The sequence below is a fragment of the Rhinoderma darwinii genome, chromosome 7, assembly GCF_050947455.1.
Source record: "Rhinoderma darwinii isolate aRhiDar2 chromosome 7, aRhiDar2.hap1, whole genome shotgun sequence".
NCBI classification, from domain to species: Eukaryota; Metazoa; Chordata; class Amphibia; order Anura; family Rhinodermatidae; genus Rhinoderma; species Rhinoderma darwinii.
Window position 1 is genome coordinate 9,863,164 of NC_134693.1, and position 17,462 is coordinate 9,880,625.

At 38.5% G+C, this 17,462-nt stretch overlaps 1 protein-coding gene across 1 annotated transcript in view; it reads right to left on the bottom strand.

Annotated features, from left to right (window-relative positions):
- The window catches only part of LOC142657032 (FRAS1-related extracellular matrix protein 1-like), a 144,050-nt gene extending 127,523 nt beyond the window's left edge, over positions 1 to 16,527 (bottom strand). Inside the window, exons 1-10 of the mRNA XM_075832081.1 lie at positions 16,288 to 16,527; positions 15,784 to 15,878; positions 12,606 to 12,913; positions 11,218 to 11,417; positions 6,354 to 6,677; positions 6,049 to 6,157; positions 5,122 to 5,253; positions 3,419 to 3,763; positions 2,709 to 2,851; positions 624 to 820 (exon numbers count right to left, since the gene is read on the bottom strand). Of these exons, the coding sequence (XP_075688196.1) occupies positions 624 to 820; positions 2,709 to 2,851; positions 3,419 to 3,763; positions 5,122 to 5,253; positions 6,049 to 6,157; positions 6,354 to 6,677; positions 11,218 to 11,417; positions 12,606 to 12,913; positions 15,784 to 15,878; positions 16,288 to 16,527 (2,093 nt within the window). The remainder of the gene's footprint in view (positions 1 to 623; positions 821 to 2,708; positions 2,852 to 3,418; positions 3,764 to 5,121; positions 5,254 to 6,048; positions 6,158 to 6,353; positions 6,678 to 11,217; positions 11,418 to 12,605; positions 12,914 to 15,783; positions 15,879 to 16,287) is intronic.
- Positions 16,528 to 17,462: the final 935 nt, after the last annotated feature.

A 17,462-nucleotide genomic window follows, 5' to 3' on the forward strand; every position in this document is an offset into this window, starting at 1 on the left:
TGAGCTTTTGTTACAATGTATCAGTTTCGTCATGCCACAGTGAGGTAAACACTAAAACCACAGATCTCTCTCCCGTCTTGAACTCCAGGCTGATAGCTGCTCCCTACACTGTGACGAACTGCTGCTGCGTGAAAGTAGAACTAGGTCAGGACAAGTTTTCCGTCTCTTAATAAATTCCTCCCATTATTGTTTTCTGTCAGACTTATAATAGAGTCTCTGAGGTAAAATGCACCTAATATATTAAGAGACGCACACCTCTGAAATTAAATGTGTCGGGCCTTTAAAGGTCCCGCCCCTTGCGCTAAGCCCCACCCACAACAACTAAAAGGTCACAGGCGCCAAAATTTGCAATTTTTTTCACCACAATTTTAACACACAGCTCCCCATTGTTTCCATTTTCTGACAACAAGCAGAAAATTTTAAATCTGGGGAAAAAAACCATATATAATCTTTATAGATATAACTTGATGCTGCTGTGTCATTATGATGCGGAATGTTAGAGGTAAAAATGGAGTAAAACAGTAAAAATGTTACAAAAATGTCAGAAAATCCGAATAGTTTAACTCTTTATGGGCTGATTACATTGATGGTATAATCCATAATAGACACTGAACATTGCGCACCCTGGGGATGTGGCGGAGTAGCACGACTTGCTGACGGTGTAGACGAGCTGACTGTCCGGAGATTCTGTATCGGTGAAATGAAGATGTCGTCTGGTGATCCGGGTGGTCTCATTCTCCTTCACCGAAATATGTCGGATTGTTCCAACAGTCTCTTTAGGGAGCTGATCCTTTACCGGAGCGATGTGAATGACAACAGTCTAGGAAAAGGACGACCATGTACTCAGTGGTGGAATGTGGACCCCTAATCTAGTCAGTCATAATAATTAGTTAGTTTTCATAAATATTAGTCAGTCCCCCTTATGAGTATTAGTTAACCCTTATGAATATTAATCAGTCCTCTTAATTAATATTAGTCAGTCCTTATGAATATTAGTCAGTCCTCATGAATATTAATCAGTCCTCCTCATGAATATTAGTCAGTCCTCCTCATGAATATTAATCAGTCCTCCTCATGAATATTAGTCAGTCCTCCTCATGAATATTAGTCAGTCCTCCTCATGAATATTAGTCAGTCCTCCTCATGAATATTAGTCAGTCCTCCTCATGAATATTAGTCAGTCCTCCTCATGAATATTAGTCAGTCCTCCTCATGAATATTAGTCAGTCCTGCTCATGATTATTCAGTCCTCCTCATTAATATTAATCAGTCCTCATTAATACTAGTCAAGTCCTCTTCGTGAATATTAGTCAGTCCTCCACATGAATATTAGTCAGTCCTTCTCATGATTATTCAGTCCTCCTCATTAATATTAATCAGTCCTCATTAATAATAGTCAGTCATTATTAATATTAGTCAGTCCACGTTAATACTAGTCAATTCCTCTTCATGAATATTAGTCAGTCCTCCTCATTAATATTAATCAGTCCTCATTAATACTAGTCAAGTCCTCTTCGTGAATATTAGTCAGTCCTCCACATGAATATTAGTCAGTCCTTCTCATGATTATTCAGTCCTCCTCATTAATATTAATCAGTCCTCATTAATATTAGTCAGTCATTATTAATATTAGTCAGTCCACGTTAATACTAGTCAATTCCTCTTCATGAATATTAGTCAGTCCTCCTCATTAATATTAATCAGTCCTCATTAATACTAGTCAAGTCCTCTTCGTGAATATTAGTCAGTCCTCCACATGAATATTAGTCAGTCCTCATGAATATTATTCAGTCCTCCTCATGAATATTTCTTTGTCCTCCTCATGAATATCAGTCAGTCCTCCTCATTAATATTAGTCAGTCCTCCTCACGAATAATAGTCAGTCCTCATTAATATTAGTCAGTCCTCATTCACATTAGTCAGTCCTCATTCACATTAGTCAGTCCTCATTCACATTAGTCAGTCCTCATGAATATTAGTCAGTCCTCCTCATGAATATCAGTCAGTCCTCATGAATATTAGTCAGTCCTCCTCACGAATATTAGTCAGTCCTCCTCACGAATAATAGTCAGTCTTCATTAATATTAGTCAGTCCTTCTCATGAATATTAGTCAGTCCTCCTCATGAATATTTCTTAGTCCTCCTCATGAATATGAGTCAGTCCTCATTCATATTAGCCAGTCCTCATAAAAATAAGTCAGTAGCGCTACAAAAAATGTAGCCCGGGCCTTAAAGGCAACTTGTCACATTGAAAATGAGGTCCAACAAGCCTGTTATAGAGCAGGTGGAGCAGAGCAGATTTTTTTTATATAGTTTTGTGGTAAAGATTCAGTAGAACTTGTAATTTATTGATGTAAACCTCTGCTCATTTTGGACTTAGGAGTCAGTGATTGACAGCTATCTTTGCTCACTTATACAGGGAGGGCTGTCAATCAGTGATTAGGACCGCCCACTGGACTCCTTAACACAGCATGAGCAGAGATATAAATGAATAAATTACAAGTTCTACTGAATCTTTTCCTACACTCTATATATCAATCTTCCCTGCTCCTCCTGCTCTATAACACGCAGCCTGCAGATCTAATGACATTTCTAACATGACAGGTTCCCTTTAAGTTGACAACACAGTCTTATTTTTTCAGTCATTACAACATTAAGAGGATGTTTTCTTGTCTCACGGAAGCTTCAATAGTTAATATTATACTCACTTGTCTCTCCGAATAGTTTGGAGGTTCGTGACTGTCGGATAACACAAATTGAAAGGTGTCTTGGAATATTTCTCCCCCAAAGTGCCTGTAATAAATCAGACCACGGAACAGATCTCTCTGCAGGAACGTTTCGACAGGAACCCCTAGATTAATAAGGAGCACATTAAAAAAAAAGATTGTTTAAAAACCAAAATGTTAAGATAATGTCTTATCCGTCTTACAGTAAAGGGTATGAACACTTGTGCAGCCATTTTTTTTCAATGCATCTAAAATTGAAAATAAATCAACTCTGCAAATAATCTTGATGAAAAATCTCTTATCATTTTGTGTATGCTGCCCCTATTCTGATCTATGTGTCTCCATGGTTACAGACTACAAACAAACCCTGTGTAGTCTGATCCTGCAGTCATGTATTGTTCTCTTTTATCTGCAGATTATCATGACTGCAGGATCAGACTAGACATAGGATTTGTTTGGAGTCTGTAACCATGGAAAGAAGGGTTTGTATAAGAGCTGCATACACAAAACGGTAGGGGATTTATTTTTTAATCAAGACTATTTACACAGTAGCTTTTTTTTTTGTTTTAAATGCATAAGACCAATAGAAAATGTAATTAGTTGCAAAAATGTACATACCCTATCATATTCATTGGTATCAGGGTTGGGTGGGTAGAAGGTTCTTGCCAAATAGCTAAACATTGTTCATTTACCTGGACTTTCAGTGGAATATCTCCTCACCAGCTCTCCAGTTTTAGGTGGTCTTGTGATATTGTACAGAATATGGTCATCACTGGAGTCCAAATCTGACGCCATTAACATGTCTCTTTCTACAGCAATGGCGCCACCTTCAAGGGCTTCAAACCCAATGTTGTTGATTAAAAATGGTGGACTGTCATCTTTAGGAAGGATGTTTATGGGAAACTTGTGGCGAATATTGTGTCTGCCATCGAAAATACGGAACACAATGTAGTCCTTAGTTGTGTCGCTGTCATCATGATGGTAACGGACAACTCCATCCCTGATGTCTTGCACAGTGAATATAAAAGCCTTCAATCCTTTAGGAAACAGCACAAAGAAGCCACAAAAGCGATGAGAGATCAGACCTCATCGAGATATACAGCTTTGTAGAATGCATGAACTCATGAACTATTATATAGAGGTCCATGAACTGTCATATAGAGGTCCATGAATGTCATATAGAGGTCCATGAATGTCATATAGAGGTCCATGAATGTCATATAGAGGTCCATGAATGTCATATAGAGGTCCATGAATGTCATATAGAGGTCCATGAACTGTCATATAGAGGTCCATGAATGTCATATAGAGGTCCATGAGCTGTCATATAGAGGTCCATGAATGTCATATAGAGGTCCATGAGCTGTCATATAGAGGTCCATGAATGTCATATAGAGGTCCATGAACTGTCATATAGAGGTCCATGAGCTGTCATATAGAGGTCCATGAACTGTCATATAGAGGTCCATGAATGTCATATAGAGGTCCATGAACTGTCATATAGAGGTCCATGAATGTCATATAGAGGTCCATGAACTGTCATATAGAGGTCCATGAGCTGTCATATAGAGGTCCATGAACTGTCATATAGAGGTCCATGAATGTCATATAGAGGTCCATGAGCTGTCATATAGAGGTCCATGAATGTCATATAGAGGTCCATGAATGTCATATAGAGGTCCATGAACGTCATATAGAGGTCCATGAACTGTCATATAGAGGTCCATGAGCTGTCATATAGAGGTCCATGAACTGTCATATAGAGGTCCATGAATGTCATATAGAGGTCCATGAACTGTCATATAGAGGTCCATGAACTGTCACATAGAGGTCCATGAATGTCATATAGAGGTCCATGAATGTCATATAGAGGTCCATGAGATGTCATATAGAGATCCATGAATGTCATATAGAGGTCCATGAATGTCATATAGAGGTCCAAGAGCTGTCATATAGAGGTCCATGAACTGTCATATAGAGGTCCATGAATGTCATATAGAGGTCCATGAATGTCATATAGAGGTCCATGAATGTCATATAGAGATCCATGAATGTCATATAGAGGTCCAAGAGCTGTCATATAGAGGTCCATGAGTGTCTTATAGAGGTCCACACTGGTCTCCTGAAATACTCTGTGCTGATGTGACCTACCACTTGTCTCCATTTCCCCTCCTCCCATCATGACACTGTCACATGCAGCCCTGTCCTCACTAACATCATCACATGAGTGGACAACTCACTGCCTCCTACAAGATCTGCTCAGTCCTCTTCTGAAATACTCTGTGCTGCTGATTACCCTGATCCTTTCACACTCTATACTCTTGGAGAAGCGGATGATTGGCCAGCATAACAATAGTCTCAGGCAAACACAAGTTGAAAATGACAAATCCTTTACCTTTAAGCGTTAGACGTCCATGATGTAATCCATCCACAGTTACCAGCCGGACAGCATGAATATTATCATTATCCACAATCTGGAGCACATCCCAGGTTATGGGCCGCGACTGCCCCTCCAGTAAGTTCAGACCTGCGGAGCATTTCATTGCTGATAATCATCATCAAAATCTACGGGGAAACATCAAACTGCAGCTCTGTGCAAAGAAATCTATCTAGTCTGATAATGGGACTGACAGCAGCAGAGGTAGTGACCTGTATATGTCATCTATGCACTAGGTAACAATTGTGCCCAGTAAAATAATACAATGACCTCCGATATCACAGCTTCATAGAAATGGCGACTAAAGTGTGAACTAAATATTGTATAGGGAATTTGTATACCAAAACCATAGACCGCCCTCAGTTTGCTTTACCCAGTTTTCTTCTGGAGTGGAAAGATCACTACTTTCCACAAGATTAGCACACTTCTTTACTGAAATACTCTGTGCTGCTTGGGGACCGTACCCCTTCCATTATTTAACTATTAGTCACTAATCTCCCTCTATTACAAGCAAACCTGTCCCCACTGTATTCATTACAGGAGTGGACAGGTCACACAAGATCAGCATATTCATTAAATACTCTGTGCTTCTGGGATATCCTTCCACTATGTAAGTCTCAGTCTGTAATCTACCACTTTGCTCCATACCCCTCTTCCTATTAGCCTTGTCTGATGCAGCCCTGTCCAGACCAACATCATCACAGGAGTGGACAGGTCACTGCCTCCTACAAGATCATCACACTCCTCTCCTGCTGCAATGATCAGTCGAAATACCAGATTTTTGCTATTACTCTACATTCCCAGTATCCATCATCTGAAAAAGGAAAATATAAGTCGATATGGTACAAAAATCTTTCAGGAATCATATATTCTTTCGCTACTAACCCATATTCCAAGACACTCGAGGAGCATTTGTTTCTGTGGTTCTTATGGAGAAATGGACCATTATTGGGGGACTGCTTAGAAAGTGACTATCAATTGCTTGGAATTCAACCTAAAAAGAAGAATGAAGTTACATATGGCTGGTAAGATTCCTAGACCAGTTCCTCCCAGTTAAGAAGTGTCACACCAATGTTAGAAGGGGATGATGCCAACCAGAATTTGGCCTCTTCTTCCTTTCATAGGCCCATGGACATATACATTTACATATACCCTTGTATTCCCGTTCTGATGGATACATTTTGTCTCACCTCATAGTTCCGTCTCTCCAGGTTCGGGGTGTACGGTGGCTGATAGGCTATTTTCAATTCATAAAGATCCTGCCACGTGAAAGATGTAATTTTTTTTGTTTGATCATCAAGGTGGGTGATATAACCCTGTGGCGGTGCCTTACTAATCTTAAACACAAGCTTGCTCTTAGGAGTCTCATCATCTTCGGCGTCGAGTGTCGCTGTGGTTAATGGTGTTAGTATAAACTGGTCAATTTCCAAAATAAAAGATGGCATGAAGGCCGCACGGGGCGGCATGTTGGGGACAGCTCCAGCGATTTTTACAGGAATCCATATATTTTGAGACTGGAAGAAAATTTTGTGGTCAGATGATTAATGTTGAATTTAATTTAAGCAATTTATTATGAAATATTTATCACTCTGCAAGGGTCAGTGGAGGGGTAGAAGACAAAGAAAGAGAGAAAAAAAAGAAAGAAATAGAGAATGCATAGAAGATAAAAAAAGGAAAATTATGAAAAAGTGGAAGAAAATAAAATAGAAAAATAAGTAAAAAATGAAAAATAAAGCTAGGATTAAGATTAAAAGATTAAGAAGATGAAGATGAGGAAAAATAAGAAAACAATGAAGATGAGGTAGAAGAAAAGGAAGAGGAAAAAGGACAGAAAGTCAACATGAAAGAAGAGAAAAAAACCATTGGAGATGAAAAAGTAGAAGCTAAGGAAGAAGACAAGGAAGAAATAGGAAAAAAATAAGATTGAAAGGCAGAAAGAAACAAGACAGAAGTGAAAAAGTGTAAAGAAAATAAAGAAAACAAAAAAGATAAAGAGGAAGATGAGGAAATTGAGAAAAAAAACAGAAGATGAAATAGAAGAAAGGAAATGTTAAAAGAAAGGAAGATGGGGAAAAAAATTGGAAGATCAGGAAGAAGTTGTTGGAAAAGAAGGAAATGGAAAAGCAGAAAATAAAGAAGATGGAATCTGAGAAAAAACGAGGAAGAAGAAGAGGAAAAATAACAGAAAGCCAACATGAAAAATGAATAAGAGGGAGAGGAGGAAGAAGGAGAGGGGGAAAAAAAGATGATGCAAAAGCAGAAAATGAGGAAAATTAGAAAAATATAAGGAAGAAATAGGAAGAGGAAACAGAAGAAAATGCAAACTTGGAAGATGAAAAAGATTGGGATGAAGAAGACAAGGTAGAAGAAGAGGAAGAGGAAACAAAAGCAAAAGAAAAAGAAGAGAAAGAGCAAAAAGAACAGAAAGCCAACATAAAAGTTGAAAAAGAGGAAGAAGAGGAAGCGGAAAAATAACAGTAAGCAAACATGAAAGATGAAAAAGAGGGAGAAGAAGAGAAAGCGGAAAAATAACAGAAAGCAAACATGAAAGATGAAAAAGAGGAAGAAGAAGAGGAACTGGAAAAAGAACAGAAAGCAAACATAAAAGATGAAAAAGAGGGAGAAGAAGAGAAAGCGGAAAAATAACAGAAAGCAAACATGAAAGATGAAAAAGAGGAAGAAGAAGAGGAGCTGGAAAAAGAACAGAAAGCAAACATAAAAGATGAAAAAGAGGAAGAAGAAGAGGAAGCGGAAAAATAACAGAAAACAAACATGAAAGATGAAAAAGAGGAGGAAGAAGAGGAAGCGGGAAAAGAACAGAAAGCAAACATAAAAGATGAAAAAGAGGAAGAAGAAGAGGAAGCGGAAAAATAACAGAAAGCAAACATGAAAGATGAAAAAGAGGAGGAAGAAGAGGAAGCGGGAAAAGAACAGAAAGCAAACATGAAAGATGAAAAAGAGGAAGAAGAAGAGGAAGCGGAAAAATAACAGAAAGCAAACATGAAAGATGAAAAATAGGAAGAAGAAGAGGAAGCGGAAAAAGAACAGAAAGCAAACATGAAAGATGAAAAAGAGGAAGAAGAAGGGGAAGCAGAAAAAGAACAGAAAGCAAACATGAAAGATGAAAAAGAGGAAGAAGAAGAGGAAGCGGAAAAAGAACAGAAAGCAAATATGAAAGATGAAAAAGAGGAAGCGAAAAAAGAACAGAAAGCAAACATGAAAGATGAAAAAGAGGAAAAAGAAGAGGAAGCGGGAAAAAAACAGAAAGCAAATATGAAAAAGAGGAAGAAGAAGAGGAAGCGGAAAAAGAACAGAAAGCAAATATGAAAGATGAAAAAGAGGAAGAAGAAGAGGAAGCGGAAAAAGAAGAGAAAGCAAACATGAAAGATGAAAAAGAGGAGGCAGAAGAAGAGGAACTGGAAAAAGAACAGAAAGCAAACATAAAAGATGAAAAAGAGGAAGAAGAAGAGGAAGCGGAAAAATAACAGAAAGCAAACATGAAAGATGAAAAAGAGGAAGAAGAAGAGGAAGCGGAAAAATAACAGAAAGCAAACATGAAAGATGAAAAAGAGGAAGAAGAAGAGGAACTGGAAAAAGAACAGAAAGCAAACATAAAAGATGAAAAAGAGGGAGAAGAAGAGAAAGCGGAAAAATAACAGAAAGCAAACATGAAAGATGAAAAAGAGGAAGAAGAAGAGGAACTGGAAAAAGAACAGAAAGCAAACATAAAAGATGAAAAAGAGGAAGAAGAAGAGGAAGCGGAAAAATAACAGAAAACAAACATGAAAGATGAAAAAGAGGAGGAAGAAGAGGAAGCGGGAAAAGAACAGAAAGCAAACATAAAAGATGAAAACGAGGAAGAAGAAGAGGAAGCGGAAAAAGAACAGAAAGCAAACATGAAAGATGAAAAAGAGGAAGAAGAAGGGGAAGCAAAAAAAGAACAGAAAGCAAACATGAAAGATGAAAAAGAGGAAGAAGAAGAGGAAGCGGAAAAAGAACAGAAAGCAAACATGAAAGATGAAAAAGAGGAAAAAGAAGAGGAAGCGGGAAAAAAACAGAAAGCAAATATGAAAAAGAGGAAGAAGAAGAGGAAGCGGAAAAAGAACAGAAAGCAAATATGAAAGATGAAAAAGAGGAAGAAGAAGAGGAAGCGGAAAAAGAAGAGAAAGCAAACATGAAAGATGAAAAAGAGGAGGCAGAAGAAGAGGAACTGGAAAAAGAACAGAAAGCAAACATAAAAGATGAAAAAGAGGAAGAAGAAGAGGAAGCGGAAAAATAACAGAAAGCAAACATGAAAGATGAAAAAGAGGAAGAAGAAGAGGAAGCGGAAAAATAACAGAAAGCAAACATGAAAGATGAAAAAGAGGAAGAAGAAGAGGAACTGGAAAAAGAACAGAAAGCAAACATAAAAGATGAAAAAGAGGGAGAAGAAGAGAAAGCGGAAAAATAACAGAAAGCAAACATGAAAGATGAAAAAGAGGAAGAAGAAGAGGAACTGGAAAAAGAACAGAAAGCAAACATAAAAGATGAAAAAGAGGAAGAAGAAGAGGAAGCGGAAAAATAACAGAAAACAAACATGAAAGATGAAAAAGAGGAGGAAGAAGAGGAAGCGGGAAAAGAACAGAAAGCAAACATAAAAGATGAAAAAGAGGAAGAAGAAGAGGAAGCGGAAAAATAACAGAAAGCAAACATGAAAGATGAAAAAGAGGAGGAAGAAGAGGAAGCGGGAAAAGAACAGAAAGCAAACATGAAAGATGAAAAAGAGGAAGAAGAAGAGGAAGCGGAAAAATAACAGAAAGCAAACATGAAAGATGAAAAATAGGAAGAAGAAGAGGAAGCGGAAAAAGAACAGAAAGCAAACATGAAAGATGAAAAAGAGGAAGAAGAAGGGGAAGCAGAAAAAGAACAGAAAGCAAACATGAAAGATGAAAAAGAGGAAGAAGAAGAGGAAGCGGAAAAAGAACAGAAAGCAAATATGAAAGATGAAAAAGAGGAAGCGAAAAAAGAACAGAAAGCAAACATGAAAGATGAAAAAGAGGAAAAAGAAGAGGAAGCGGGAAAAAAACAGAAAGCAAATATGAAAAAGAGGAAGAAGAAGAGGAAGCGGAAAAAGAACAGAAAGCAAATATGAAAGATGAAAAAGAGGAAGAAGAAGAGGAAGCGGAAAAAGAAGAGAAAGCAAACATGAAAGATGAAAAAGAGGAAGAAGAATCGGAAGCAGAAAAAGAACAGAAAGCAAACATGAAAGATGAAAAAGAGGAAGAAGAAGAGGAAGCGGAAAAAGAACAGAAAGCAAATATGAAAGATGAAAAAGAGGAAGCGGAAAAAGAAGAGAAAGCAAACATGAAAGATGAAAAAGAGGAAAAAGAAGAGGAAGCGGGAAAAAAACAGAAAGCAAATATGAAAAATAGGAAGAAGAAGAGGAAGCGGAAAAAGAACAGAAAGCAAACATGAAAGATGAAAAAGAGGAAGAAGAAGAGGAAGCGGAAAAAGAACAGAAAGCAAACATGAAAGATGAAAAAGAGGAAGATGAGGCAGAAGGAGTTGAAAATTAAAATTAGGCAAGAGGAAACATGAAAGATGAAAAAGAGCAAGAGCAAGAGGAGGAAGATAAGGAGAGGAAGAGGAAAATGAGGCAAGAGGAAACATGAAAGATGAAAAAGAGGAAGATGAGGTAGAAAGAGTGGAAAGGAACATTAGGCAAAAGGAAACATGAAAGATGAAAAAGAGCAAGAGGAGGAAGATGAGGAAGGAGAGGAAGAAAATGAGGCAAGAGGAAACATGAAAGATAACAAAGGGGAAGAGGAGGAAGGAGAGGAAGAGGAAAATGAGGCAAAAGGAAACATGAAAGATGAAGAAGAAGAAAAGGAGAAAGAAAAGGATGGAAAAGGAGAAAAAGATGAGGAAGAAGAAAAAAAAAAGCAAAAGAAAACATGGAAGAAGTAGAAGAAGATGAGAAAGAAGATAAAAATAGTAAATAAGGAGAAGAGGAAGCAGAGGTTCCCTTCATTGTTTCACATGTTCCTTGATCATTAATGTTTCTCCACATCTGACCTGCAGTTGTTTGCTGTTGTCCTGACGGCGATATTCTATCTGGAGAGGGATATAATCCACGTCAGGAGAGGGAGGACTCAGATGTTCATACTTGATTCCCATCTCCAAAAAATCAGCACAGTTGGTTTTTAGCAGTTTCATTTCCTTTAATCCAGGATGGCATCCCTTATTCCCAGGACACCGCACTCGTTCTTGTCTGTCTGAGTGGAATAAATACAATATGAAAAAACAAGGTATGTTAGGAACATGAATGGGAATGGCTGCTACCAGTCCCCATGAATCAGCTTCAATGCCAAACTGCTGGATTCAGTATGCTAAGGATCCCCAGCGATCAGGTGTGATCTGCGTGGAAACATGGCAGCAAGTGTTCAATTATTCTACAGCGCCACCACAGGGCAAATGCAGTATTACATGTTCCTATTAAAATGTCTATGGAGATTCTCTCAGCAGCTGCTCTCTGTTCCAGCTTATTGAGTGAGTTCTTACTTTATTATTTCAGAATGCACCACTAGGGTATTTAAAAATAGGTTTTCTAAATTAGACAACCCTTTTAAGCCCCTTTAAGGGATTTTGGTTGTCATGGTTTTGATAAAACCAGTAATGAGTCATCAAAGTGATTGTCTTTGTGTTAATGTGATCAAATTGTTTATTTGGACCAATGGGGCGCAATATTTGCCTACAGCTACCTTAAGGCCTTGTCCACACAAAATATTTTGGCGCTGATTTTCACGTGGGAACCGCGTCGGAATCAGTGCCAGAAAGTGTCAGAAATGGCCTCCCATTGATTTCAATGGGAGGCAGAGGCGTTTTTACTCCCAGGAGGCATACAGCCTCTCGCGGGGGAAAAAAAGCAGCATGACATCAACAGGAGGAAGAAAAACCTGCGGCGCTCGTTTCCAAGCGTTTTTCGCAGCATTTTTTGCCCGCGGTCCTTGCATTAGCTTCAATGGCCGCGGCCGAAAAACATGATGAAAAATGCTGCGAAAACTGCGGCAAAAAAGCTCAGGCAGGTCAAACTCTGTGTGAACACTGCCTGATCTGGGAATAAGGCTATTAAGCGCCATGAGTAATTTTAATAGTTCAATCAATCTATAAAGTGTAGAACTCATTGGTAGTGGACAATTAATGTCTACGATGAGAATGACTACTACGTAGGTGGTTGAAGTCAGGAGTAAAAAAATGACTCACGTGTGTCCATGACTTGAGAGCTAGCCACGTCTTGGTTGATCTTGACACCATTCTTACAATAAATATTGGATTTCTACCTTGGATGGGCACAGTGGTCTTCAGTGGACCACCTTTGGCCTTCTTGGCTTACCTGTCTAGTAGGCTCCACATATATAAGTGACCGTTTAAGGGGATATTGTTACGGGGAATGTTGTACTCACAGCTCCTCACTCGTAGGTTCTCTGGAGACCCCGATGCAAGTCTACCGTCCCGTTTCGGTTCATCTATCACAACTTGACCATAGGCTGGAAGATTTAAGTCAGACCCAAGGGTCCTGACCACACAACTCGTTCTAGGTCTATCAGAGTTCATCTTAAATAAGAGAATGTTCTTATCCAGTGGTTTGGATGAAATCCCATAAAACTCTGGAACTTCTAAGGAGTTTTGTACCAGCGCAATACTGGCCAGGGGTTCACTAACTTTTATTTCAAGTATAAAACTTTCCACAATGGTCTCTTGCTCAGAAAACCTAAAATAAAGGAAAATATATGGTAAAAAAATATATTGTATCTAAATTTAAATTTTAGTATAATATAAAATACACTCTCAAGATGTCAACTCTAAAGTTGGCCAGAGTCATGGGATTATTTTTTGTTTTTTGATGAATTCCACCAATGTTCAATGGGATCGCCAGATGGTCCTCAAAGAGCACATGTCTGATTCCTTGTATCATCGCCAGATAAGCGGTGCCACTAGTGTTTGGCAGCTGCTTATCTACCACCATAGACATTTTTGCTTCAGGTAGTAAAAGGAACATGGAATTGATACATGGCAGGGGCCATGTCCTCTTTCCTTTATTGGCCCTATAACATCAGCATGGCCTACAGGTTGTTATTTCAAAAAAATGTAAGTGTCCCTAACCCTACTAAGGTGAACAACCAAAAATATATATCACAGTCTTGATTGACTTTGCTGGTCCAGTCTTAATGCTCACCAAAGAGATGAGAGATTTATGTCAGATACCGCCAATTATGACTGGCGCCACAGAAATCTATATTCTATGGGGCCTGGCCAGACGCTCAAAGGTCCGAAAAGCCATCAAGAATCCAAAAAGTCCGATTTTTCCCCTAGAGGTAAGCAGTTGCAGGGGGCACGTGAAACATATCTATTAGTGAATTACATGATACAGAGGTTTTTGTACATCAGACTACTCTCCAGTGCATGCTGCGAAGACTACATCTCTTAAAATGTAATATAATAGAGCATGCTCTGTACAGATTTCAACCAGCAGGGTGCAGCAGAGAGATGCATAGCCTGAGAGTTAACTGGAAACCAGCAGAATATTAAATGCAGCTTTGGTTGTGCCTGGAGTAGAAAATATGATGTCATCCAACATCAAATCAAGATGTGTAAAGAAAAGTGACCCAATATTATATGTTGAATTAAATTGGGAGATGTGATGGAAAAGCGTAAACCTGGACTCTACCTTCAATACAGAGGTGTAACTTAAAGCACTTGGGCTCCAACGCAAAATCGATATCATGTGCCATTTTTATGTGGCAGAGGGCGCCCCAATATGGCCCAGGTGTGACTGCTACCTCTGCACCACCTATAGCTGCTCCTCTGCTTCAATATACAGTCATATAATAAAATGGCGCATTCCGTTAAAAGGCTCCAACTTAATTGTAAAAATTATTTTTTCGGACTAGATTTGCGAGTAAGAGAACAGCTTTCAATGCGACGACTTTCATGTGGAGTCGGCGCGAGACGTCACGCGATAACTTTCATTTACAATCCGCGTCTTCCTATCTTTAGTAAACACCTTTCTCTTCTAAACCTTTTACATTAGTGGCTCATAAAAGCTTTCCTTTCAGCACGAGATCTAAGACGCTCCGCATAAATACCTGCATGACAAGCAGAGCCATTCAGCGCCAATCTCTTGGGCGACTGCCTGGAGGAAATTAAACAGCTTTGATAGAACGGAAACACTTTTATTTAAACATCCTGGATCGGCTTTAAAGTGAGATCGCTTTGCTCGCTGTACAAACAATTCACTTTTTTTTTTCTTTACAGTTTTCAACGGCTCCAGCGACATTTTTGTCATTTAACATCAAATAGAAAGTCAGGTTAAGAAATAAAGTCATTTGTGAAATGAGGGTTTCCAGGTATTATTAGAATACAACTTCCAACCATGATCCCCCAATCTCTAAGGACGGGAATTATACTATGGCTGGTGTCAGACGGCTGTAATACAGCTGCTTAATATATACCCCCCGACTGTACCCCATCAGACCCCCCCCCCCCCACAGTTCTACTGAACTGAACATAGAACAGAAAGAAAGAAAGAAAGAAAGAAAGAAAGAAAGAAAGAAAGAAAGGACATAGATAGATAGATAGATAGATAGATAGATAGATAGATAGATAGATAGATAGATAGATAGATAGATAGATAGATAGATAGATAGATAGATAGATAGATAGATAGATAGATAGATAGATAGATAGATAGATAGATATGAGATAGATAGATAGATAGATAGATAGATATGAGATGATAGATAGATAGATAGATAGATAGATAGATAGATAGATAGATAGATAGATAGATAGATAGATAGATAGATAGATAGATAGATAGATAGATAGATAGATAGATAGATAGATAGATAGATAGATAGATAGATAGATATGAGATAGATAGATAGATAGATAGATAGATAGATAGATAGATAGATAGATAGATAGATAGATAGATAGATAGATAGATAGATAGATAGATATGAGATAGATAGATAGATAGATAGATAGATAGATAGATAGATAGATAGATAGATAGATAGATAGATAGATAGATAGATAGATAGATAGATATGAGATAGATAGATATGAGATAGATAGATATGAGATAGATAGATAGATAGATAGATAGATAGATAGATAGATAGATAGATAGATAGATAGATAGATAGATAGATAGATAGATAGATAGATAGATAGATAGATAGATAGATAGATAGATAGATATGAGATAGATAGATAGATATGAGAGAGATAGATAGATAGATAGATAGATAGATAGATAGATAGATAGATAGATAGATAGATAGATAGATAGATAGATAGATAGATAGATAGATAGTTAGATAGATAGATAGATAGATAGATAGATAGATAGATATGAGATAGATAGATAGATAGATAGATAGATAGATAGATAGATAGATAGATAGATAGATAGATAGATAGATAGATAGATAGATAGATAGATAGATATGAGATAGATAGATAGATAGATAGATAGATAGATAGATAGATAGATAGATAGATAGATAGATAGATATGAGATAGATAGATAGATAGATAGATATATAGATAGATAGATAGATGCCCGCACATTACCTGTACACCCTGAGTATGACATGATCCTCGTCCAGGATTGGGGAGCCATTGTGCGAATACTTCACCTCGTCCGGGAGGAAATGGCAATCAAATCCCTGTAAATAAATGACGGATAATAATCTTATCAGTTCAGACAAATGCTCCGGAGTAAGTCACTTCTACATTTCATGGTGTCGTTTAGGGGTGCACATAAAGCGGAGAGGGTCCTATAGTAAAAATCAAATGGAGACCCTCATCTGGTTACGGTTCACTCCACATCCCCTGACATGATGGACCAACAATTATTTTACCCCCCATTTGTTTCTTGGTGTAAGGACAACATGTCCCTGGACTGGTCCCCCTTCCCTTTCTTGCTAATGTTGTGGCTCCGGTGGAGACAAAGTTGATGGATAGAAGAAAGATGGAGCCACGGTGAACTGGGATCCCGACTCTACATGGGCCCTATAACAACTGTAGGGGGCGCTCTCTTTGGTACATATGGTATTGCTAAAACGGGACACCGACCTGAGGAGACAGGGTCCCTACTCTTTGTGTTGTTGGCTCATTCAGAACCACTTCTACTCTGCAGGAATCTTTATCACGTGGGATATTGAAACTCAAGTCATTTTCGGTGATGTAAACAGTTTGACCTCTTCCGACCCGGAGACCATTGTTGGTCAGGACAAGGCTGGAGGTTTCTACCAGTTCCCGAGTCCATAGGTGAAGGAAGACAAAAACTTTCCACAGGTGTTCAACGCAGATCATCTTCAGTGATTTGTATGAGGCTTAGTTTTCCTATAGAAAATAAGAAAAGGAAACACCGTCACAGAACATTACAACTGAAATAACATATATGGCGCCAAAGGATCACGAGATATAACTGGCACCTGGAGTTGGTGCTTATACGTCAGGCACCGGCAACTTTACATATGGAGAGACGTCCGACCCATAATAACTATTTATAGGCTATGTGCACTTTTGACATTATTTTTTCTTATAAAACAATGTATCCGTGTGATTGGTGCAACTTTCGAAATACTTTTTATTAAAAATTATTTGAACTTTTTGAGATACAGCTGCTTTGTTTCCTGTATATCAGTGGCGTAGCTATAGGGGTCGAAACTGTGACCGGTCACTAAGCCTGGGGGGCTCGCAGTGCCCCCTGTTGACACAGCGCTGGTCCCGCTTCTATCAGGACGCACATTCAGTTGGGTTCAATGCTGGAGACTTGCTACAGCATTCACTGTGCGGCCAGCGGCTCTGCGCAGACAGGCACGATGTAGTGACGTCATCGCGCCTGTCTGCGCCGTCACTCACAGCACAGTTCAGAGAAGGAGAAGGATCCTCCACCCGTCGTGGGAACGGGGATAGGTCTCAGCGCTAGATACAGCTGCTCTTTATACAGGATACAAAGCAGCTGCATCTCAAAAAGTTAAAATAATTTCTAATAAAAAGTATTTAAAAAGTTGCATCAATCACACGGAAACACATTTTTATTTTTTAAAAAAAAGAACATTTCACAGCTGTACAGTCTTTAATATCCTTATAATTTGTCTCAAACTAAGGGTTTGTTCACACGGCTTATTTTCAGCCGTAAACGCCCCGAAAAACGGCAGAAAATACGGGGTTGAACGCCGCCAAACATCTGCCCATTGACTTCAATGGGAAAAACAACTCCAAAAACGGCTGAAGCATAAAAA